General features: G+C 42.5%; 1 protein-coding gene across 4 annotated transcripts; it reads left to right on the forward strand.

The window, feature by feature from the left end:
* The first annotated feature begins 295 nt into the window (after positions 1-295).
* Positions 296-7119, forward strand: SRSF1 (serine and arginine rich splicing factor 1). 4 transcript variants are annotated; one of them, XR_014714395.1, is made up of 6 exons: positions 296-636; positions 1337-1521; positions 1880-2052; positions 2302-2488; positions 2896-5835; positions 6542-7119. XR_014714395.1 is itself a non-coding variant. In XM_084651003.1 (5 exons), the coding sequence occupies exons 1-5, from the start codon at positions 443-445 to the stop codon at positions 2916-2918; spliced, it is 762 nt and encodes a 253-aa protein (XP_084507129.1). In that variant the 5' UTR covers positions 296-442; the 3' UTR covers positions 2919-7119. The 4 variants fall into 4 exon arrangements, 1 of the variants encoding a protein (XP_084507129.1); XR_014714396.1 differs by having other exon boundaries at positions 2896-3015; positions 3920-7119; XR_014714397.1 differs by having other exon boundaries at positions 2896-3015; positions 4216-7119.
* The last annotated feature ends 19181 nt before the right edge of the window (positions 7120-26300 follow it).

A 26300-nucleotide genomic window follows, 5' to 3' on the forward strand; every position in this document is an offset into this window, starting at 1 on the left:
CCCCCGGCCTGCAGCGGCTGAAGGGAACTTTTGCGAGCGCGGTCAACGTTTATTCCTAGGTTATAAGAGTCATTACACGGGGTGGCTTCTCGAGGCCGAGGACTGCGCGGCTGGAATTAGTGGGGCTTCCAAACTGCGGCTGCTAAGGGGCGGACTCCTTTTCTTCAGCGGCGCATGCGCCTTGGAGGTGGAACGGGCCCGCGCTGGGTAGCATTGAACGCTGAGTGTTGCGAGTCGGAGGGGGCAAGCGCTGCGTGGGCCGTGCTAGAATCCTTGCGCCTGTGGGGCCGCGCGAGGGAAGCGGCAGTCGCCATTTTGAAGCGGTTGTAGGGAGGCGGCGTGTGTAGCTGCTCCTGAGCGTCCGGCCCGTTCCCGCCGCTTACTTACCCGTTTACTGTCCCAGCTTCGGCTCGTCACCGCCGCAGCCATTGCCGACCCTGCCATGTCCGGAGGGGGCGTGATCCGCGGCCCAGCCGGTAACAACGACTGCCGCATCTACGTGGGGAACCTGCCGCCCGACATCCGCACCAAGGACATCGAGGACGTGTTCTACAAGTACGGGGCCATCCGCGACATCGACCTCAAGAACCGCCGCGGCGGGCCGCCCTTCGCCTTCGTGGAGTTCGAGGACCCCAGGTGAGGCCCCGCCCGAGGACTCCCAGTGAGACCCGCCGCCACCTCCGCGGTGCTTGCCTCCGGGAGCGGGGCCGTTTCCCGAGCCGGGGTACCTCGCCTCCTCCATGGCGGGCAGATCGAGGAGCCCTCAGGGGCCGCTCTGAGTTCCAGGCTTCCCGTCGGGGAACCGCTTCGTCGCCGAGATATCGCTACGTCTCCTCCCCGGTGGGGGTGGGGGGAGCTGCTTCCCTGTCGAGACACCGCTACATCCTCTCCTCCTCCTGGTGGGGGACGGGGACACACTGGCCTGCCAAAACCCCGCTGCATCCCGCTCCGTCCTGGGGGCACCACTCCCCAGCCCCAGGGTCATGCCATACAGACAGCGCTCCTGCTGGAGGGCCCGGGGACAGATCCTCCTCCCCATTTCTGCCTAGACCTTTCTCCAGCGCCCTCGGCGGGCACCGCCCGGCCTTCACTTTGCCGTGCTCTCCCCTCAGGTGACTGTCTGCCTCGGCCATGCTGCAGCAGCTTATCGCAGAGGGGGACGAGGTGAGCTGGGGCTCGGCCTCGGCTGTTCGGGGCGGGGCTACATGGTCAGCCTGCTGGTTAGGGCGGGAAAATGGCTGCAAGGGAACAAAGGGAGGGAGGAGGTGCGTTGTCCGGCCTGTGCCTCTGCAGTGCGGTGTGGCTGGGCCTCTACTCACTCACCCTTCTCTTGCAGGGATGCGGAGGACGCGGTGTACGGAAGGGATGGGTACGATTATGATGGATATCGTCTGAGGGTGGAGTTTCCCCGAAGCGGCAGAGGCACGGGCAGAGGAGGTGGCGGAGGTGGAGGTGGTGGGGCCCCCAGGGGCAGGTATGGCCCCCCGTCCCGGCGATCTGAGTATCGAGTGATAGTTTCCGGTAAGTTGCTTAATACTCTTGGTTTGCTCAGGATTATGAGATCGGTTCTTATCAGTTCAGATGTGGCATGTTTACAGTCATTCCTTAATGGCAAAGGATGCTACACTTGTCAATTAGCTATATTATATTTTGGTATTGTGTGTAATTATTTGTTTAGCATTGTGCTATGCAGCCTCTAAGGAGCATAATAGTAACATTTTTGTATAGGGTGCATATTATATGGGTTCCTGCTGGAAGACATTCTCTCAACTACAGTAGGCAATTCCTTTACCTGGCAGTGGGAGGTGATGCATTGTAAATGGAAAGTAAATAATAAAAGTTTGTATTTGAAGTAATCTGTAATCTGCTTTTTGTTCAGGACTGCCTCCAAGTGGAAGTTGGCAGGATTTAAAGGATCACATGCGTGAAGCAGGTGATGTATGTTATGCTGATGTTTTCCGAGATGGAACTGGTGTCGTGGAGTTTGTACGGAAAGAAGATATGACCTACGCAGTGCGAAAACTGGATAACACTAAATTTAGATCTCATGAGGTAGGTTTCATGCTTTTTGGGGGGCCAGAATTGGATACACAGGGCTTAACAATAGGATTTGAAGGTAAGGACATGAAGTCTCTACTATACTAACATGCAGGTAGCTGAGTCTTTTACAATAAGATTCTCATTTAGAGTTTTGAGATCTATGTCTGTGTTTTTATATCAATGTAATCAGTGTATCAGCATGCCTGAAAAGATAGCTAAAAATCTTAGACCTTTCAATCGAAAGTTCTGTCTATTTAATAGGGAGAAACTGCCTACATCCGTGTTAAAGTTGATGGCCCAAGAAGTCCAAGCTATGGAAGATCTCGGTCACGCAGCCGTAGTCGTAGCAGAAGCCGTAGTCGAAGCAACAGCAGAAGCCGCAGTTATTCCCCAAGAAGAAGCAGAGGATCTCCACGCTACTCTCCCCGTCACAGCAGATCCCGTTCTCGTACATAAATGATTAGTGATGCTCTCTTTTTGTAGAACCCCATGTTGTACACAGTTTTCCTTTACTCAGTACAGTCTTTAATTTTTTAATTCAAACTGTTTTATTCAAATTGGCTGAAGTGTTGAATTGCATTCTTGTGTAATATCCCTAGTGAGTATTTGCTCCTTAACATCAACATTCCCCTCATGTCTTTGGTAAATTGTATTTTAATTGATGTTATAGCCAGGATTGTTTAAATTTAGTTAAAGTTAACTACCCACACTTTGCAGACTGTGGTATTGCTGTGTAAATGTCTCAGTGTTCAGCTATGGTTTATACGAGCTGGGGATGTTGGGATGTTTGTGGTTAACTTGTTTCTTCTGGGGGATCTTATATTTTATCTTGCCTTTTCATGTGTCTTTCTGTAGACATATCTGAAGAGATGGATTAAGAATGCTTTGGATTAAAGGATTGTGGAGCACATGTCAATCATTTTAGGATTGTCAAAAGGAGGATTGAGGAGGATCAGATCAATAATGGAGGCAATGGTATGACTCCAAGTGCTATTGTCACAGATGAAATTGGCAGTATTGACCTTATACCATGGTTAAATAAGTATATACATACACCTTATCTGGTAACTTTTACAGGCATGTTTTAGTTACTGTAGACTACAATTGCTCTTTTCTTTAAAACCATGTTGACAATTGTGGCTAAATTACTTGCTTTTGTATCTCTATTCCATTCTAGTTTAAAAAAAAAAAATCAGGGAGGGTGGAGTATACTGGTTCAGTTTGTCATGCTGCATTCAGTTACAAATGTTAATATGACGTAGTGCTGGTACATTTGTAGATGTAGGGAATCTTGAAACCAGATAGAGTATAATATCAATACTGCTAAAATCTGCATGTCCTCTGTGTGACTGATACAGCGTTGCTATTACATTTTTTTAAGTATCAGAATGAAAACAAAATATAGAATACTTGGCTGGGAATAATTCCTTAAATCTCAACCCTTCCCCTTCAGACTAATTCACAGTTGACTCACTAATATGTTTGAAAACTTCAGTTAGTTAATTTTGTTACCTTCCAGATGGGAATACTAGCTTTAGTTTAGACATATAGTAAGTGGATAGCTTTAGTGATAAACTTTTCCAATATCAGAAAAAATTTTTGCAACCACAAAACCTGTAATACACCTTACAAGCAGTGACTATGTTGGCCTTATCAGTTGACATATGTAAATATTACAATGTTTTCTCCAAATAATTAATATTCCTAAAATTTATCTGAGCATCACCATTCAAAAGTTTGTTTTGGGGAATTGATAGTTATTAATGTACATCTCTTATTAATTGATGGCAAACATAACTAATCATTCCCCAGAATCCTATTTTTTCATTACAGTATCTAACTTTTTGCCTCCTCTTTTTTGGTTTTGCTGGTTATAAAGGTTTGGATTGGAGAGGGCTCACTGGATCCCAATCCTTGGAGCTGGATCATTGGATTCAAATCATAATGTGGATAGGATAGGGAGGCTGAATTACAAGGATTCATGGAGCGGGATCAAATTACCAGGAACATAGGAGTGGATTCCTGCCCCAACCAAACCGCATTCGTGTGGATTTTTTTATTCAACTCAATTGGCTATTCCAAAGATTTTTTTTCCTATTTTTGACGATTGGAGCCCTTAAGATGCACGATGGATATTTTTTTTTTTTTCATTTTTTTTCATTTTTTTGGTAAAAGGAGCAAAGCGAGGACCTGGAGAGGTACGCTGGAGCAATCTCCTTGGAAGGATTCAGCACGAGTAGATGGTAAACATTAAAGGGGAAAAGGGGGGTTTGTTTAAAAAAAAAAAAAAATCAGTCATTTCTCTAAATTTAAAGATAAATTGGAGTTAAAGATTAAGTAGGTTTTCAATTGGCTTACTGCCTTTTTTTCTTTGACAAATAAAATTTTAAAAAAAAATTGCATGGTTGTTCTCATTTGTCAAATGTAAGAATCTTAAGGTAGTCATCAAAGTCCTGCCACAATGAACTACAATAAGACTAAAGGTTACACTTAACAGTATTCAGACAAAGGGGCTTTTATTTTGAGTTCCATAAAGGTCCATTTTTTCACACCAACTCTTAATGTTAATAGTTGAGGTTTTAAGCAGGTCGCTTCTTTTTAACTTTTAGGATTATATAGAGGATTTCTTAATTTGAAGAGAATACTGTGACGCACATTTTATAGAAAATGTTTTGATCAGTCACTCTTAACTGATCAAGCTCACTGAAATTTTTCTTTTAAAATGAAGACAACCAAGGTTGGAATGGTATGGTAAGATTTTTAATGTTATAAACTGTTGTATCTGTTCTTGCTATTGTAATCTTGATAGTTTATTGCCTCTAAAGCATCAATCTCTCGCAAAATGGACATAGATTAGTTATTGAGGGTATACAGGAAAAAAGCACAAGTTTTAGCTAAGTTAACAAAACTTCTTAGCAACAACTTTTTAAAGACAAAAGATGTAGACAGACTTTTTTAAGGGACCATGCTATAAAGAGCGAGCTTGGTTGTAATCCTGATGAAAGTAAATAACTATATGGTAGGAAGGACTAAAATATGCTTCAGACTGTTAAAATAAAATGCTAAGTAGTTTAGATAATTGGAGAATTACAAAAATTCAACTGGACTTCATATATAATTAATATGTGTGAAGATTAAATATTATAGGTTGTGAAGAAGAAATCCCGAGAGGGTTAAACTTGTAATTAAACCATGATTGTATTGTAGGCTGTTGAGTAACGACGCGTGGGTCTGTTATTTAGCTCCAGGCTAAGTCCTTTTAATTCCCACGGTGTGTCATTGTAGAACACACTCTGGTTTATCCGAATGTGACATTAAACTTTTCTAAATGCCTATAAAACATATAGCCATGCATCATCAGAACTAGTTTGTAGCCAAATTTATCTCCTTTTAAAACGTGCTATTACTTAAATTTAAATATAAATACACCATACACTATCAATAAAATCACTATATAAAAGCCATTGTGAAATGAAGTGCTGAGAGTAAGCAAGAGCAGGGGTGCAATATGTAAGATGTAATCACTGAGTAAAGATCAGAATGCTTACAGGATTAAGGTTAAATAGGATGCCAAAATAGATTTACCTAGTCTGATTTATAACCCTTGCACAGATGGGTTTCATAACCAACACTGACAGGAGAGCTGTCATACTATTAATTTTAAACAGACTAATGGTGTAAATATATGTTAAGATTTGATTCCCTTCAGAGGTGGTTGTAGGTTGTTTCCGGATGGCAGGGAGGGCTAGCATCCAGACTGCAGTGATCAAGATGACAAGTACATTGCATTTCAAGGTGAGAATCTAGATTTTTATTCCATTAAATAGACTTGTGGGCACTGTTCTAATATGAAATTACTGGCATCAATGACGTTACTTTGTAAAGTGTAATGTGTGTGCTTCACAAATGTGGCACAATCTATATTGCATAAATGAGACTGGAATTTCTACTTGCTTATAGATACTGTTGTAGAGCTTCTCAGATGACAATGAGTAAAAGCATCCATGTGGGAGGGGGATATAAATTCAAGTAGAAAGCATATCACAATTGGGGTTTAAAAACTTTATATAGTAATCCTATATTGGGGTGCAAGAGAGAGCAACATTACAAGTAATTTTCATATACTTCTAAAGGAAGTTGGGGGAGTAGGGATGCTTACTAGTGGAAGTACGGAATGATGGCAGCCCAGGAATGCTGTCATGATGTGTGACAGTACAGCCCATTGTCCTTTGGCAGAGCTTTGTGCTAGAGAATGGCATGAGGTTAATCCTGATAGGGAAGCTGACATTTTTAAAGGGCTATTTTAAAAAAAGAAATCTGCCAAGAAGTTGAAAGTGACCTGACTTGCACTTCCCAGCAGTCTGAAAATTTGACAGGTAAGCAATATGTCTGAATAAATATACAGTGAGTTTTACAGTACATACCGGAAACCCATATTTTAAACTGCTTCTTGTGCAATTAAGCTATAGATGTTAAATACTTGAAAATCATTTGCTTCCAGGGTTATCTCAAAGTGGTTTGCAATCAAAGTACACTTAGCCCTAGTGAAAGACAACCACCATGGAATGGAGGGCAGATGTGTACTGGCACCCTCTATGCCAGAAGGAGGAGGAGGACTTATTGGCCTGTTGGCTTAATATAAACACCTGCGCTTTAAAAAAATATTGCCATGGGCTTTTTTAGGTCCATGTGAAGCAGACAATACTTTCCTTGAAGAATCGCTCAACAGCGTACTTCTAAAAGGCTGGAGGATGTTAACCTCACCTAATTTAAACAGAACAGCAGCATCTGTTTTTTCATATATAAACTTAAATAGAAAGAAATGGAATAATTCTGAAGATGTTTCTTTCTTTTCTGCTGACTGCTGAAGAAAGATGATTCAATGGATTGGGTACAGGACATGGCAACTGGTGTTCCCTATTCCTGTGTCTTCCATAAGTTTCCTATGTGGTAGTGGGCTAATCATTCTAATTTCCATTTTCTTTGTAACATGGAGACAATATGTACCTCACTACAGTGTTGAGGCACTGATTGTTGTAAAGCACTTTGAGATCCTGAAATAAAATTGTTATAATGCAACATACTCTTTTCTTTCAATATTTCAAAAAGGATGTTTTCCAATCTCTTCTACAATTCTTTTAGCCAAAATACACAACTAATGGATACAGTGGCTTACTGACCTACAATTAGAGAAGGGTTTAAACACTTAGAGCTAGGAAAAGTGTTATATGGACTTGGTCTGTGTGAATCTGTCCTCTCCTGTATCCATCGGTCTCCTTACATGCTGTCTTTGTATCATGTCTCTTTGGCTTCTTTCCTTTGACACCATTGTTACTTAGACTGGAGGAGCCATGTAGACATCTGGACTATCAATAGAGTAAGGTTACACAAGTTGTGGCAGCCGGAGTACGCTCACCTTTAGACTTTCCTTGGGATCACATGGTTTGTGTTAAACCATGTGACTCTTGCCCTTCCTAAAATTCAGGGTGAAGTTTCCAGTCATGCCTTGGGTATACATATGCTCCAAAGATAATAGAAGGATAAAGTTTAAATTAATGTGAAGATTTAAACAGTCTGTTTTCATGGGGAGGGAAATGTAACTTAAAGCTGCCCACATGGCTTTGTTTTCCATATGAAGGACAACAACTCTTTTGCTTCTATTGGAGAAATATGCCATCATTTTGTTAACATCAGTTATAAATGTCATCTTCCCCTTTTTATGATCTAATGGCCATGCAAGGAAAATTTCACTGAGTTTTGAGCATCTTTCTCTCCCAGCAGTGCATGGTAGAGTTTGGAATGTGCTGTTTTTCTGCATTCCTGCGTGTAAATCTTTTCAGATATCAAAAGTAGCAGCATCGCAATCTCAGTGTGAATCTACTGAGGGGTAATTTCTTTCTCTCAAGACACACAGTTTCTGGGTTTTATCCCTGTTCTTTGCAGTTGCTTGTTTGTAATAGAATACACGGTGAAGTACGTTTTGTGCGGGGCGGGGGGGGGAGAAATCTGCCCTTTTTTAAAAACTGGGGTTGATGCTACTGCAATATGGACTCTACCACTGGCTGGTTGGAAAATGTGGAGTCATTCCTCTTCCTCCAGCCCCCAATACCAGACAGGAAAAAATCAGCTTCTTTGGTGAAAAATTTAACACTGAGAACTTTATAAATCTTTCACAAAAAACTTCCTCATTTCAGTTTGAAACCGAACATTTCAGCTACAGTGCCTCGTGGATTTGTAGTTCAGGTGCCTAATGTCCTCAGTCTTCTCTGAGCTGGGCACTCTCTAGCCAGACAACATCTCCAGTGTTGCACCATGGCTGCATCTCATGCTGAATCACAGTGGTGCATCATGAGAATCCCTACCTGAGGTGTATCAACAGAGATGTAGCCTGTGTGGTGGGGAACCTGACCCATAAAGGAGAATGGAGGCATGAGGCACCATGACAATATTTCCCATTTAAAATTCTTCGAGTGTTTTTCTAAAAGTCAGAATTTCCTCTGGAAAGCCCTTTTGGAGGGGGGAAAAAATGTTGAATCCACAAAAATTGGCAAGTGAGCCTATCTAAAAGCATTCATGCCATTCAATGCAAACTACTTACGGGTCTCTTTTGTCTGACATGGTGAGATCACACTTGAAAGTTTTTCATCCTGGTTGAAATAAAACTTCTGGGTGGACTTGCCAAATGAACTGATAAGATTAGACTTCATTTTAAAATGATTAATAAAATATTGGTTCTCTTTTCTGATGTGTTTAACTAGAAAAGCAACATGACCGAGAATAGATCCCTATCCTTTTACATGCTGTTTGTATTCTGTAGTATTTTTGCTCACTGATACAATTTTGGTTGATTGCATTTCTTGTAGTAGAACATCCAAGTGTTGGTTGGCACTAGGAACATAAAAGTCTTTGAGTTTCAGAAAAGACTTTATCATGGATGCTTCATCAATTAATTTCCCCCACCCCCTTCAAATCTGCATTCCTCAATTGTCTGACTTACTGCAATTTAATTTACATCTCAGTGCAGAGTTAAGTGGTGGTACATGTTTCATGCCCCCTACTTGCCCCAACTTAGTTATTTCCCTGTTCCATAGGTTTTTGTCTTGATCAAATTTATCCACCCTCTAATAAATCTGAAACTAAATGGTTCTTCACTAATATTGCTAATATGATTATTGGTTTTGAATCTTTTGGGGAAAATGCCAAATTACTTTAATGTATCCCTGAATCTTGCTTGGTAATAGCTTGTTTAGACTTGTCACTCACAAACTACTTTGTGGATAAGTCATAGATTTGATACTTGTAGTGTCCACTGTATTCAGTGCAGAACATCCCTAGTCATAATATCTAAATTGAATAGTGTAATTAAAACAGTCTTTGGTTTCGTAGCTTTACGTTTTAACTAACACAATGATAATAGAAAATATACACTTCCAACCAAACATACTTCATTCCAGTTAACACGCAACCTAAATTAACTTCAATTTAAAATATAATTTGTTTAAAATTGACAATAACTATGCATACAGTTATGAATGAATTAGTTGAAGGCCAAGTTCTGTGCACATGAACCAACTAATATTTGCAACATTCCCTCTTAAATAGGAATGCCAATTCATAGATGAGGAACAGAACAGGTTAAGTGACGTGCTTCTTACGCCAACACTGCAGAATTGGTTTGAAACTAGACAAGAAGTCTGAGTTATGATGTCATTACATAATTCACTATTCAACCACTACTCGAAGCAGAGTTTAATGTTTGAAACATCTTTAGTGCACAAAATCACAGCAGTGGCATTAACATACAGTCATTAAAAATTTGAGACTGGCATAGTTTGCATGAGTAATTACCTCTCCATTTTAATACTCTTACTTTGTCCTTTAACCCACTTTTATATTGGCAAGTGGTTTAGCTAAATCTTCAAGCTTCTGGTCCATCATAAAGTGAACAGTAAGTTTCCTGACATCCAGTCCAGTAACTTTATCTGCTAGACCTCATTGGTTTGAGTTCCAAGATTTTTGGTTCATCTCTATTTAATTGTAGTAGTTGCAGTTCTTCAGCATAGTTTTCTGTAAGTCTAGGCATTTTCTTTGTCAAATGACCTGATTGAACTTTGTCAGTTATTGATCATCTAGGTCAAATATTAAATCTCTAAACAGGCACCAGTAAAAACATACTACTGTCACACGGTGGATTTTAACCTGTGTCCTTTTATCTTATTACCACTCTGATGTTTCCCTATTATAGCTGTGCACATCTGTACATTCTCTTGAAAAATGATGCAGTGTCTACTCAATTCCTTTTTAAAGGACAAGTTGGACTGTGTAATCTTAAGTGCATTTTGAGCCTTTATCACAGGTCTGACAATTGTCACATAATTTTATGACATAAAATTAATTCCACATAGACTCTTCAGTGTTAATGTAAATAGAATAACTTGACAAAAGAGGACAATGAGGAATACATTTTAGAAACAGGGCTTCAGGTCCCATGCCTCGTAACTCATCCCTGTAAATTGCACATTCGTTTACTATGACCTCACTCCCTTTTGCATGTTGTTGGAATTGTGTATGTCTTTGAGAATGTGGGGAAGAATGTTTATAAGGCTCTGAGTTTTGGATTATGGGCTACACACTTTGCTTCTAATCTCAGGTCTGCTTCTGACTCACTGTGTGGCCTTGCGTAGTTCTTTAGAATCATATGTGCTTTCTGCTAATCCCTGTGTACTGGCTTGTGATTAACCATACAGGCTGCTAGACACATTAATTGACAAATGTGGATTATTCTGAAGAAAATTCCTTCATAAATGCCAAACAAATAAGTATTTACTTTCTGAGGGGGTTTTTCTTTTAATTTAAAGAAAAGGACAAACAAAATAGGGTAGTTAAAGTTCAGGAAGGGTAGAAAAACAAATGAAATCCTTCTTTGGACGGTAGAGCCATCTAGTGGGCAAGATTGGTGATACTCAACTTCTTTAAAAGGTGTGGTTTTGTTTTGTTTTTTGCTGTTGTGTGATTTTAAAAAGACAACTTGAACTTGTTAGTGTTCTGTTTTATTACATTCTCTAAAATAGGAATGTGTGGGAAAAGTCAGGTTGATGGTAAGTTGCCACACTGTAATGGAAAGGTGTGTGTCTGAAATCTTAATGCATACAGCCTGTCAGCCGAGTTTGTTCGGGAGTTAAACAGATGTTAACAAAAGCAAACACCAATTTTAACAGTCACCCTAAAATCCTCCCCACAGCCTCTCAGCTTTCATTCTCTCATATCACGTTTCTAGTTCTTAAGTTGCTATTTGAGTTTTCCAGGGTAGCCAAGAAATGACTGACTAATGTAAAAAGTAAGTGGTGCTGTCTGGTGGGGGAAGATTTCCTTTATTAAGAGCTTTCTAAAACTAAAGAAATGGAAAAACTGACCAGAAGTCTCTTTTTATATGCTTCCCTAGGCAGAAGATATACTGGGAAAACAGCTAAATATTTTAATAAACATAACCCCACTACATAATACATAAATGTTAGTTTAGCTTCTGTGTCCATAGGGCAGGTGCTGTATCCAGCCATCCAGCAAATACTTTTACATCTGTGTTGTAGTTTGCCTCTAGTAGCTATAGCGGTTCTGCTGCTATTAAATAAAATGTTATCAGAAACTCCACGTTTATAATTCACTAAGAAAATACCTCTATCTGACCTTTAGAGACTACTTGTTCACTAAGGAACCAGATGGATTTATATACATATTTGTTTTCTTCAGCACAGCAATGCACTGGCTATTTTTTCCAAATACCCATGCTGCGTGTTCAACGATAGCTTTTACCCCAGAGTTCCCAGAACTCTTCTGTAGAATACTTGTCAGTGGTTTTCAGACTACTGCCTGGTCACATTATGCTGTCTGTCCTTATTACTAGATGAGAACAGAATAGGCCAGGGCTTCTCAAACTTCATTGCACCCTGACCCCTTTCTAACAACAAAAATTGCTGCCTGACCCCAGGATGGGGGGCGGGGACTGAAGCCTGAGCCCAAGGGCTTCAGCAAGTCTAAGCCAGCCCTGGTGATTCCATTAAAACGGGGTCACAACCCACAATTTGAGAACTGCTGGAATAGGGGATGAAATGAACAGCAAAAGGAAACAGTGCAAAAGGCAATCATAACTCTTTCAAAAAAGACAAACCGATTCTTGCATTAGAGCTTTGAAAAATTCTACGGCCTCATAAACTTTACTTTTCTACAATGATGGTTAAAGTAGGGGGGTGACTCCCCCCTCACCCCCCCACCATTTCAGTTAAACCACCATAATGCAGACACTTTACAAGTGCAGATGTGCTTGTTCTGGTGCAACTTATTCTTCTTCCCATATAAGAATATAGTACCCCACTCTGAACCCCTTTGCAGCGGTATAACTATCCACAGGTAAGCTGGCCTGATGTAAGTAATTGAATAGGGAGGCTGTGGGGAAGAGGTCTGAGGGGGAACCCCCACACCACAGTAGGGGGGGAGCGGCTGTACCACTGCAGCTAAAGTGATGCAACTTTTCTCCGTAGACAGATAATTGCTATAGTCGCCACTAAGCTGTTCCATGATTGGAAAGGAGGTTGTGAGATCACAAATGGGAGGGGAAGCGCTAAGAAGGGGAGCGAGTCCTGTTAATTGTGATTGAGGGTGGTTCACTAGACACTGCTACCATATGGTCTGTGCTGTAAAGAAACTCACCATAATCCTGTCAGATTCCTACTGTCTTCGACTCAATGTATTTGAGACTCTGCTACTATTTATCATAAGAACCCTAGGAGGTATTTAACTTGGTATTATTTTTACTGTGCTGAGGGGGGAAGGGGCTGATTTGCCCAAGATTGCACTATGTGTTAGTGGAAGAGCAGGGAATAGAACACGCATCTGCCTAAGGCTGGTGCTCTAATGATGTGATCACACTTTTTCAGCACACTGTTAACCTTTCACGTATACTACAAACCATTCCCTGCCCACTGCAGAGGAGTTGGCCTGAGATTGGTGAAGGAGAAGTGGATCGTGCTAGGCAGAGCCTTGTCTTTTTATCAATGATTATGATAAATCCGTGATGCTTATTAACCAGTGGAACAAACTAGCAAAGGAGCTGGAAGATTCTCCATATGACAGCCAACAGGAAATAGAAGAGCACCTCTCAACTAATTTAGGCCTCCAATTCATGGTTGTTGGTTTTGTTTTATTTTAAATAAAGGGCATGGAGTGTGAGGAAATGGGTTAAAAACTCTAATCAAATTTTTATTGTTTATTCATTTTTAATATTTAAACATTTGGCTACAGTGTTAAAAACACAATAGGATTGTATCATGTGTTCCACTCAAACTGTAAGTTCAAAATTTGACACAAAAGAAGCCAGCGCAATCACGCTTTTGTTTGCAAGAGAGGGAATAAAAGTGACATTATGGGAAAGAACTCTCCCTGTGACTAAGAAATAACCCTCAAGTGTTACAAGCAGTAAAAAGTAAAGGAATGGGGGGGGGGGGGGGGCGGAGGTAAAAAAAGCCCTGGGAGGCTTTTGAGGAGGAGGGCCATGGAGTGAAAGGGGACAAAGCTGAGATTCACAAGGACATCAAAGGCAAGAGAAGATTAGTGAGGATGGCTAGAATTCCACTGGAAACAGGAAAGCGTTTCTGTAGCAGGTGTGGCAAAGTGAACTGAGAAAACCAGACAATAGAAGTCAGTGCAGCATGGAGTCTGCTCTACACCATGAAATAGGGAGAATGAAAAACAACATGATCTATAAAACAGTCTTTCTAGCTCTTGTCTCTCTCATTAGACACAGACAAACAGCCTCATTGAACATGCAAGACATTTAGAAGCCTTGTCGGCTTTCCATTCCCCTTCTTAGAATTATACATACTGTAGGATCCACAGAAGTTAAGTGATGGAACAACAAACTACGTAATCTATACTATATAAAATCATCCATCTCCCTACAAGTGAAGAATACAGTCTACTGAGAGAGATTTACAGATATTAGACTGAAAATATTTTTGATTGTCCTGCTATTAATAAAAATACAGAAGGGAATTAGGATGTTTAAGTTTAGGAAAACTGCATATGTATTAAATGTAAATTGAGTAAAACTTTGCACATACAGCCCTTTTCTTAAAGCAGTTTTAAAAACTAGTCAATTCTATCTATCTCTTTTCCCATTTTACATATGGAGAAACAAGCATGGAGAACTTATGTGACTTACTCAAAGTCCCAGAGCCTGACTGTGGCAGAATACGGAAGAGAACCTGGGTGTCAAGCCCCATCTTAAGTTCTAACCTCTAGACAGCACTCTTCACCAGCCTCAGTTGTATGTAAATAGAATGTGATGGAAGGCAGTCACTCAGACTGAGCATTTAAGGGTCTAGAAAGAGACAATGGTTGATTTCTATGGTTTTGGTCAGGAACCTCATAACTTTTCCCTTTGTCATAAGGTAGCCTCATTCAGATTCAAGGGGTCATAACATCTCCAACTACTATTGTTGGTTTAGGGACTTTGGATCAGATTTACAAGGGTAATTAGGTGTCTAAAGATGCAGATAGGTGCCTAGTGGGATTTTCAGAAGAACCTCTTTGCATCTTTAGGTGCCCAAATACCTTTATAAATCTGGTCCTTTAGTAATATTCCTCCTTGGCTAATAGTAACTGCCTTGGGAATGAGAAACAGTGCTTTCATAGTATCTCTGTGTAGAAGGTAACCCATCCTGGTGCTGGAAGACCAAGCTGAGCATGCACACACAAAAATTGACAGCAGCAGTGTGTAAAGGAGGGAACTGTTTGTAGGCTGACTGAAAAGATAAGTTTTACAGCTGGAGAAGTGGAAGTGAGCAGAAGGTAGGTAACTTGCCCAAGATCACAAAGTTAGAGGAGAACCTCAAAGTCCTGACCCCCCAGTCCTCTGCTCTTACTGTTGGGCCACCCTGTAATAGGTTTTGGAGCTACCAAGTAAACAAACTGTCTTTTCCCTGCCAACAAAAGTCAATCTTTTATCAAGAATATTCTCAACAAATGTGCTGAAACTACTGTTCCAATTAGTAATATCATAGCTACAATTACCCATGGTGATTGATTTTCCCAGTGCTGGTCATTATACAATCCTGATTATTACTCTCTTAATCACAATAATAATCCTATTTTCTTTTCAATAGTTCCTCTTGCTGTCTCCATTATGTGTCCATACTGCATTTCCCACATTCCTTTTCCCAATTTCCCCTCCCCGCAATGCACATGCATCCACCTCAAGCTTGTCTTTGAGGACTTCAGAAAAGCAAAAAGTCAAGGAGCTCTTTCAAAAATCCCTACCGAGTCTTGTTAATGAAGCTTCTTTGAGTAGCTTCTTGCTGCTTCTTCATTGAGTTCAATAATGCTTCACCAGAGTAATTCAACCACCTTTGCTGGTAATTTCCTGCATCCTGTTTTCCTCTTGAAAAGTGGGATGATGTTCCAGACAGCCTAACTGTAAAGAAAAGATGACATTCTCCACAGAGCTTTCAGAAACATCAGCCTTCCTGTGATAATGGTGTGGCTGCATTTTTTTTGTTAGCAGGATCTCCTTGAGCCACTGGAAACGAGTGAGATGCAGTGTACAAATGATGCCTTCATTTCCTCCTGGGAGAAACACGTTAGCTGATTGATTGTAGGCGTTGTAGGACATGCTCCAAAGGGTGACCCATTGAATCGCCCAGGAGGATTCAATGGGTCACCCTTTGGAGCATGTCCGATATGCTTATTAATTGGCTTGGAATGGCAACCCTGAGCAGTGGTTTTCCAACTGCAGGTGGCAGAATGGAAGGGACTGGGTCACGGCGGCTCTGGTCAGCACCGCTGACCGGGCCATTAAAAATCTCGTCGGCGGTGCTGCCCGGCTAAGGCAGGCTAGTTCCTACCTGTTCTGACACCGCACTGCACCCTGGAAGCAGCCAGCAGCAGGTCTGGCTCTTAGGCAGGGGGGCCACAGAGCTCTGCATATTGCCCCCACCCTGAGCACCAGCTCCGCACTCCCATTGGCCAAGGGGGGCGGTGCCCGCGGGTGAGAGCTGTGCGCCTCTGCCTAGGAGGCAGACCTGCTGCTGGGCACTTCCAGGGCGCAGCACGGTCCATGGTGCTTAGACAGGCAGGAAGCCTGCCTTAGCACCCCCAATGTGCCGCTGACCAGGAGCCGCCCGAGGTAAGCCCGTGCCCCAACCCTGCACCCCAATCTCGTGCCCCAGCCCTGAGCCCCCCCAACCCAGAGCCCCTTCCTGCACCCCAAACCCCTCATCCCTGGCCCCACCCCAGAGCCTTCACCCCCAGCCCAGAGCCCTGACCCCCTTCTGCACCCCAACCCCCTGCCTCAGCCCAGAGCCCCCTCCCGTACCCTGAACCCCTCATTCCTGGCTCCAACCCGCAGCCCTCACCCCAACCCTCTGCCCCAACCCTGAGCCCCTCCCACACCCCAAACCCCTCATCACCTGCTCCGTTGGGCTGCGAGCATCAGCAATTTTCTTCAGCTGGGTCACCAGAAAAAAAGTTTGAAAACCACTGGTGTAGAGGACGTTTTACTTGACCCCAGCTGATGTCCTGGAAAATGAAGAGGGAGAGAGAGCCTTTAGCATGTTTATATTCTATACAGCAGTGGTTCTCCAGCCGCTTGCAGCCCAGTCAGCCACAGCTGCAGCCCATGTGACATCCTCAGGGTCATGCAGATAGTATATATATTGTGTGGATGCGGCCCACATAACGCACAGAGAGCTGTATAGGAACCACAGCTGGCGCAACAGTAGATATTATCCATTAGAATAGCTAGTACTTTCTTCAAAACTTAAGTTGCTGTTCTTGTCCCAATAAGTTCCTGCAATAGTAAGTCCCCACATTGCTTCCTTTTATCCATTTTTAAATATGTCCCCTTTTAACTTCACTGAATAATTGAAAAAGGAGAGACCAGGCTGCAAAGAAGAAAATAAATAAGACATGGAATTAAGAACATGACTAAAGGAAACTGCTCACTGAGAATAAATTCTTAGGAATGTATTCTCAATTTATTTATACACTCAAGGGCTCTTCACTCCCCTGAAGCCATGAAATTCAAAATGCGTTGTTTCTCTCTGGGAGCAGAGCATAAACAGAAAGGGACTCCTCTAAAGTAAAATATTTGACAACATTTTCCTAGCATTTCAAGTACATACTCATGAGGTGAAATCATGGCTGTGCACCTCAGCAAACAGTTTTGCGATTAGTTAAAATACTGCATCTTTGAAATACCTTGAGGACAAATGTATACAAGACCTTATAAAACCTCATAGCCCACTACCAGCTTGCCCAGAAGGCATGGGCAGCTCATAATCTCTGTATCCCAGTTATCCCAGCTGTGATATGGGGATAATAATCCTTATATGCTTTCATAAAGTGCTTTGAGATGTGCGCTATATAAATGTAAAATACAATTATCACACAAGTCCTGCCTGCCACCCCAACATAATAGATGTTTCTGTTAAAATAACCATAGTGAAATAATTAACATGTACTTTGTAGTTAGTAGGCTTCTGAGTTAACGCTCAGACAGCACTGTGTAATGGTGGCACTTCAAACACAGCAATTGTTAACTGTTTCATGGCTGATCATTTTAAATACACCAGCTAGTTAGATTACGTGCAGAACGTGACAAGCTTGCCAATACTTATTTCCTCTCTCTCTGACCTGTCTGTGTCTCCCGGGGCATGCTTACTAATTGAGACAAAGAGGCATGAATAATGTGGGTTGGTTTTCTGCACAAAGTTGCAATTTCTGATAGCGACTTATAACTGTGAGAATGTTTGCAGTGCAATGGCATTGGGGATTTGGAAACATCCTTAAGTTCCTGCTCTTTGGGCAGGCTGGCCAAATTCTTCAGAGAGCAAGCATGGAGAAGAAGAAAACATCCCTCTTGTGAGCCTTGGTCCTGTGGGGTGCTGAGCACCTTTGGTGAGGTCCTAAACACCTGCAATTCCCATTGACAGTAATGGGAGTGGAGGGCACGCAACACCGTCAAGATCCGGTCCTTAGTCTGTAGAAATTTATCAGACGGTTCCAACATTGGTTCAGATGAACCACTAGCCTTTCTGGCTCAGGTTGCCATTTTCAGTTAAAACTGCTGGAGAGTAAGTCAAAATGAAACTGTAGTAAAAATGGGTTTGTCCGTCAAAGCCTTGTGTTCATTACTACTCTCCCCAGCTTTAACAACTGATTCAATGTTTGAACTGGTGGAAGTTTTAGGGAAAGACCTTAGACAATATCTAACCTGTGGAGCATTGCTAATGAGTGTCCCATGGGAGGCTGCAAATCCTGATCTCTATGCAGCTGTCTCTGCAGCACCAGCGATCTATGACAAAAGGGGACTGAGTTACTGGGGCCAATGGTGATGACCGGCTTATCCTGCATCTTGCAATATTATCTTTGATTCACACTGGCATATGTGTTACAGATAGAGCAGACTGATTGCCACAGGATAGTCCTGAGAGCACTGTATGGTATTTTATTCATTCCAACATTGCAGGTGCCCGCGAGGTATGGGAAAGAGGGCTTGCTGGTGGAGGGGGTTTAAGAAGAAATTCTCTTCGAGGCCCTACATCTCTTGTATTGAAGAACAGCAGGAAAATGTTTGGTGTTACTATCACAATTTTAGGGTAACTGAGATGAAAAAGATCAATGCCATAATATTCAAAGTTCCTATAGCATAGGTCTGTTAGAAGCAGAACAACTTTAATCAATATAATAATAATACCTCACTTTTATATGAGAGACAAGGTGGCTCAGGTGGTATCTTTTATTGTACCAACTTCTGTTGGTGAAAGAGACAAGCTTTCAAGCTCCACAGAGCTCTTCTTCAGTAGATCTCAAAGCATTTTAACAAAGGAGAGCAGTGTCATTATCCCTATTTTATAGATGGGGAAACTGAGGCACATATATGTGCGTTACCTGAAGTCTGGTCTGCCTTGGGGCATATATTTTAATCATTTTTTTAAAATGGCTTTTTAGACTTCTAATTGTGCTCTGGGTAAAGGAAATTCCTATATGTTCAACAGACACACACCCATTATAAATGGATCTCCCACAAGCCCTTTCTCCCTACAGGTTTGCCCACAATGCTGAGGTTCACCCTATCCCAAAGACAGGCTTCTCTTTCTACAGCTCTGAAGTTACTACGGGTTTCTAGGTCTGTCTGAGGTAAGTAAGAGAGAATTTTGTTGCTCCTGTTCATATTGCCTTGCAAGGTTCTAGATATGCTATGTCAAGGGGAAAAAATAACTCATGGCCTTAATTTATTTTGCTCTTTTATTATTTATTAAGAATAATTCATGTCATTTTTAAAAAAAAAAATGTTTCTTCCTCTTTGTTTCTAACCAAAGGAAATAGCAACACGAATCTCAAGTCTGATCTTTGTGTTTGTCAGGATTTCTTGGATGAATCAGGACTTGTAGCTTTCTCAGCCTTTAATTGAAGAAGTTAGGTGTTGAACCCTTAAGAGAGAGAGCTTTTCTAAGTTCGTTAGTAATAGGGGTTAGCAATCAGTACCAAAAAAAACCAAAACAAAACAGTTGCAAATAGTCTGAATAGCAATGACTTCCCCCTCTCAACAATCAAGTTTTATTTCCGTATGATTTTTGACGTCCTCATTCTAGGAGTTTTTCATTAGTCCAGGGTAGGTAACACCTGAATTTACAATGCAGGAGGAATCTCTTCTCTTCTGTTCTTTCCCTGCCTCCCTTTTAAAAGAAAGCAGGGCCTAAATCCCCTTTTCCCCTTTCTGCGTTCAGAATGAGTTTGATCACCTTTGGGGGTCACCTCTGCCCTAGTGGGAAGCAACCCTGTCCCAAGGGGTCTACAAATTATCTGAGCCCAGGTGCTGACACTTACTGTAACTTAGTCTAGTGGGAAATTGGGCAACATTTTGTAATATGTTTCTAGAGCCACTTTGAAAGAAAGCAGGGTGGTGTTGTCCAGGAAGCTGGGTCTAGGTCTAGATTATTTAACTGAACACTTCATTTAAATAAATAAAGAGGGGACAGGGAAACAGACCCATTTCTCCTGGTCTGCTAAACCCAGGGAAAGGGGATAAATGGTATCTAATTTTGAACCACCAATGGTCTTTGCTCCTGTTCAGTATTAAATTATACTTGTATCCAGAAGCCCTGTTGTGGGATGTGCTGTGCAAAGAAAGAGGCAGTCACTGTCCCAAGAAGACTACAATATAAGAAGATAATTGACAGGAAGAGGAGGGAATGGGATACACTTAAAATATTTGCATGTACTTTAAAAATCAGATGTGACTATTGTGTAAATGTATTATAAATAAGTTTAGCTGACACTTTGTTAAGCTGCCTCTCAGCTTAGCCCTCACTAAGGGCTTCTCTTCACTGCAAAGTTAATTCAAGTTATCCACGCCCAAGTGAACATGACGGAGAGCAGACATGCTGAAAAATAATCCTCAAACTCCACAGGGTGATTGTGTTAGCAGCTGATAAATTGTGCTAACTCAAACGGCAGCCTGTACCTATTGACCAACCAGCAAGCTTCAGTTAAAAGCACCACCATAATGGAGTTAAGGGTTTGTGTGTCGTTGGGACTGGAGTTATAACTCAAGTTAATTCTGCAGTGAAGAAGAGCACTATTTGGATGATTACTCACTTGTCTGGGTGGTAGGTGGATGTGCTGTACAAAGAAGAGACAGTCACTGCCCCAAGGAGACTACAATATAAGAAGATAATTGACATGAAGAGTAGGAAATGGGATACACAAAATAGATTTCTTCCAGGCACTGTGGCAAAGGTGGGGCTTGAGGAGCGGGTAGTAAGTAACCTTATCTATCAGTCCAGAGATAGACTTATGAAAACCTAAACTTGACCAGTGAGATTTTGCAAACCCTCTGCTGCTGTCTCTCATTATTATGTGTAACCCTAATCCCTATGCACGGGAGAGATGAAGGTGGTGATCAGGGCTAACTGGTGGATACCCAGTTACATGCTGCCATGCGTTTCATCTCCAGCACCCTGCGTCTGACTCCACTCCCCTGGCTCCCAGTTCTGAGCAATATTGCTGGTCTTCATATCAGACGAGAGGTTGCCACTGACAAGTTAATGGAGAAAGTACGTGCCAACTCAAGCCTGCCACTGCACAATGACCTTTTTAAACCACCAGCTGCACGTTTGCCGTCACGTCGTCCATTATGGTATCATCCGCCACGCCAGGATATTAGTGCAGAAACACTCTGGTGAGAGGAATGGATATCTGTTATAATCCCCAACCAAAAAAAAAAGAAAAAGGAGGACTTGTGGCACCTTAGACTAACAAATTTATTTGAGCGTAAGCTTTCGTGAGCTACAGCATCCGATGAAGTGAGCTGTAGCTCACGAAAGCTTACGCTCAAATAAATTTGTTAGTCTCTAAGGTGCCACAAGTTCTCCTTTTTCTTTTTGCGGATACAGACTAACATGGCTGCTACTCTGAAACCCATCCCCAACCAGTCCCTCATTGCCGACCACACAACCTGCCTGCCTGGTTTTGACCTGCCCCATCGCCAGTGGCCCCTGTTGAACAGGTTCCGGACAGGGCAAGGTCTCTGTGCAGCCAACCAGTGTCACGGGGGCCTTCGTGACAGCCCTTTGATGTCCCACAGCCAACGATGCGTATTGCCTAGCAATGCCCGATGACTAGGTTCAGTGGTGGCCGAGAAGAACTGCATCACGCCACTGAAGATGCCATTGCTTGGCTAGATGACTATGCACATGCTAAATAAATAAAATCAGGGCTAACAAGGTGCTGGCAATTTGTAATTTCAGTTTCTGTAACCGGCTGAACCACTCAAATGTTTCACATTTTGCATGTCAGTAGAAGTGTTGTGTGAGTCATTTGACAACAAAGAGCTATGTTTAGGGTTTCTCATGCTGATTCTCTTCCCATCTGGGTGAAATCTCTCCCTTCCCTTCACAGCTCTGTCTATCCTCTGACTGTAGAGTAGAATCTGAAGGAAACCAGTGTAAATCTATTGAATATCTTACCTGCAAGTTTTAATTAGGGAACATAAAGGCTAGATTGGGATAGTCACCTTGAGGCTTGCACCATTTATAAATAATCCTAAATCATACAAACACTTCTGTTTATTTCAGTCTATAAATAAAACAATAATCTTACACCTCCATTCATCTGTGAAACATCCAACAAAGAAATTTAGCTGAATTTTAGCACGTATGAAGAGGTGTTACTAAAACACCACAGCACAGGAAAACAAAGTTCAATTGGTCTTTATTACAAAAACTGAGCTTTTGCACGGTTCCTTAATTAATACACAACCCAATACACACCCTCTGCTTTCAACTTATGTCCATTCAATTACCACCCTATTAATATACATGCCTGACACTGCTCTGTCACTCAACTGCTGTCTTCTGCCTTTTTCTTTTTTATATGTACTCTGACACTTGCTGTCTGTAATAAAATAAGGAAAAAAGCATCTGGGGAAAATATCCAGCCTGCAAAACAGTCAAAGAAATAGGGATGTTAGAGCAAGTTTTCCTCATTGGGAGAAAAATTAGTGACACAGCCCCGTAGTGAATATTGTTTGTCCCGTATTCACACCCTGTACACAGATGCTGATCATTTTGAACAAGGTTGCAATGTAGCCATAAGGTAGCACATATATTGCCTAACATATAATAAAGAACCTAAACTATGGATTCATGCAAGCTAATTACTTTAAATGTCAATCTACGATATTTTCAGATTGAATTATGTGGTTTACCCTCCTCTTGCAGATCACTTATGAAAACATTAAACAGAACAAGACCCAACATTGATCCCTGCAGCACTTTGCTGGACATGCAGCTTGATACTATCGTTTCTTACCACTGCTTTTTGCTTAGTTCTCCTGCTTTTTCTGCCCCTCTATTTATGTCTACATTGGTCCAGTGAGGGACAGATAGATTGTATTGACAGCCTGCCAACCCATTTTGATCCTGACATGCAAGACCCCAGTTTGTCCACTCTTGGACCTGTCTAAGCAGATATGGGTTGTTGTAAAAAAGCTGTATGATTATGAATTAACTTGGCTGAAATGGTAGTTGGTTGACCTGAATAAGAGCTCCAAAGTCACTTTCACTTGTTACCTAAAGCCCAACTTGATCTCGGATCTCCAGTTTTAGGATTCTATCAAGTTATCCACAATGACAAAAGTGTGTGCATCTGTTGCATAGTCTGTCTCTCTATCCATTGCACAAATTGGAATGATTGTCAGTTTCTTTTAAAAAGGGGCTCCAGAATCAAGGGCTACTGCAATTCAGAACTGAGGTCCATTGGCATCACTGTGAAACTTGCACAGCATCTGTCTCTGTACCACTTTTCCACAAGGGGAATCTCTTTGGAGCTGGGTGGGGAGTGCAGGAGTGCCACTGTAATACAAAAGAGGAAAGGCCTGTGTAGCACCCTAGAGCTGAACTATGAGCAGGAACTGCTGAGTTATTCAGCACTGCAAGCCTACAGATGATGGAGGGGGTATCTATTATCAGATGGGTAGCTGTGTTAGTCTGTATCCACAAAAACAAGGAGGAGTCTGGTGGCACCTTGAAGACTAACAGATTTATTTGGGCAGAAGCTTTCATAGGTAAAAAACCCACTTCTTCAATGTATCTGTAAGGCTTTTTTTGAGCAGGGAGAAATCCCTCCCCACGCTGTTAAAGGAACCACGTTCAAACTGTTATTTGGCTGCTATAAACAGGAGCTTTGACTAAACTAAGAAATGAGAAATTCTTGAATTAATTATTAAATCTCCTGAACCCCCTGGCTGTCCCATCACAAGTGTCCAAATTCCCCACTGGTGAAAAATGGCACGCCGCAAGAGTTGGCACTGGTTAGCTGCGCTCTGTGTACTGAACTGCTGCCCACAGGATAAAGCACTTGGCACAGAGGAGATTGAGCTCGCCAGTGCAGAACCTGTATTTGCACAGTGCCTTGTGTGCCCTCCCAGAAACAAACGGTAAATTGTCTGTCATGAAAGGCTGTATTGTGACCCCAAAACCTGAAATTAGGACGTCACAAGGGCCTGAAAGCTGAACAAAGAAGGGGAACATTTTTAGTCACACCATTTCATATGTTTTGACCTATTTAACACCTGGCTAAGGAACAGGCTGGAGAAAGGAAGTCGTTGAGATCTAGCTAGAAAGAGGGAGCTATTCTAAAACACTAAACACCCTTTTCCCTCCAATGAAGGTGAGAGAGTTCACAAGCTAAATCTGAGAGCTCCAAATAATCCACCAGCAAAATTAGGGACGACCAGCTATAACATTGCTAGTATTTTGGGGAGGATGTTTTTTTTTTAAACTGAATTAAAAAGAAAAGTCGTGCTTTCTAAAGACACCAAAAAGAAACGAGGGCGCCCATGCCGCTTAAAGGAACCCCGGGCAGATCCTAGTTAATGCTCTCTGTGGCCACGTTTCACGACTCAGACGTGTCTTCTGCCTAGCAATCTCTTCTGATGTCTCTGTGGGTTTAGACGGTGGCGTGCTCGGGCTGCTTTCGGAGCGTCTGGCTCCCATTCTGAATGTCTGGGGCTGGATTTCCCCCCTCCACCAACAAAAAAAGGAACAACAAGAGCCCCCCCCCCAAAAAAAACAAACAAACAACAAGCTGAAGGAACGAAACAGCCCTGCCCCTACTGCCGTGTGAAAGCCGGCTCCTCTGGGGGACCGGGCTGCAGAGGGAGCTGCACACGCCCATTGCTCGCTCTCTCTTCCACGTCTGGGCGCTCGGGTGCAATGTGTAACCTGCAATGCCCGCCGAGCATGGCTGCGGGATTTCTTTTTTCCCCCCCTCCCCCCACCTTCAGTCAAAGCAGCACATCCCTAGCGGGCGGCAGGCAAGGAGCAGCGGCTGCAGCTGCCGCTTGACGGAGCATCACCTCCGCTGCAAAGCCCGCCCCACCAGCCTCTCCCCTCGCCTCCCCTCCAGCGCCTTTCGGCTGCAAGGGACTGCAAGGCGGGGTGGGCGCGTGGGCGCGCGGGGCAGAGGGCCGGGGAAGGCCCGGCGCAATCAGTGCAGCGCATTGAAAGACGCGAAGGAGGAAACGCAGCGGGCTGGCAAGCTGCGGCTGCCTGGATTGGTGTTTTGTTTTGTCGCCCTCCCCCCCCCCCCCAACACCTCTTCAAGCTGTAATTCTCTGGCGTGTGTTTAACTCTGAAGGGGACAGGGGAGGAGAGCATTTGTAGGAAAGATTGGATCTGAGGGAGGTTAAAAATATAGGGCGCTCTTCAACACACATTGCAAAAAGAATTATACTAATAAGGCAAGGGCACAGAGCATAGATGCTGGAGCTAGGGGTGCTGCTGCGCTCTCCATCCTATCCAGGGTTTACAGTTTGGTTTCATGGCTCTCAGCACCCCCCACGGTACAAATTGGTCCACTAGAGGCTTCTAATGTTTGTTCTGAAATGTAATCCCCCAGCCCCGAGGAAACCTCCCTGTAAATAAGTGAGGAGGGGGCAGGTCAGATGGGGGACATGAGAGGAAGAAACCTTACCCCTCCCCCAAAGCAGTAGTCAAGTAGCAGGGCCTGCTTCTCCCCAGTCAAAGGCAGGGGAGCAGATCTAAGGGATGTGCAGGCTGCTGCTTTATTTCAGCAGGGATGATGTGTAAACATGTAGATAATTACTAGGTGAGAGGAAGAGAACTTGTGTGCCCAGGTTGTTGTTTTTTAAAAGGGGGGGCATTAATTAAAAAAGGCCTTTCTAGCTCCCACGCATATTTGACTTTCCTGAGTGGTGCATCGAATGGCTTGAAAAGGCGAGGTGTGAAAATGAGCATTCACTTGGCATTTTGTGTTCCGTAAACAAGGCTGTTTAGCACAGACCAGCCAGAGAAGATCAAGTCATCCACGTCTTGACAAAAAAGCTGTACTGTAAGATAGTGGGCTACTCTCTTTAGAGCCTTGAATTTTCAAAATGCATAATAGGCTTTTAAATCTAACAATGGAAAAATGCACATCTCTAGCACTTTCTGTCCAAGGATAATAAAGTGTTACAGCAGTGATCAACCCCAAGTGGTCAAAAGTGAGTCAAGTTCCTAGATATCAAGAGAATGGCTTTAAAAATCATGGTTTTTCTAAATAATCAATGTTGGCTTTTTATTTGCCCTCTAGTTTTGAACCTTTTAGGGTTAATGTTTTCATGCTTTTCTCCCCAACCACAAGGTCTAGGAACTATTTTTACATATGAATCTCTGCTTTCATTAAATCAATTGACTCCAGGAGCT

Source organism: Lepidochelys olivacea, assembly GCF_965140295.1.
Source record: "Lepidochelys olivacea isolate rLepOli2 genome assembly, chromosome: 17".
NCBI lineage: Eukaryota > Metazoa > Chordata > Testudines > Cheloniidae > Lepidochelys > Lepidochelys olivacea.

Coding starts and splice junctions, on each gene's coding strand:
- SRSF1 (XM_084651003.1), top strand. CDS start 443: ATGTCCGGAGGGGGCGTGATCCGCGGCCCAGCCGGTAACAACGACTGC. Junction 637..1,336: donor GTGGAGTTCGAGGACCCCAG/GTGAGGCCCCGC, acceptor CTTCTCTTGCAG/GGATGCGGAGGACGCGGTGT. Junction 2,489..2,895: donor TCACAGCAGATCCCGTTCTC/GTACATAAATGA, acceptor GTCTTTCTGTAG/ACATATCTGAAGAGATGGAT.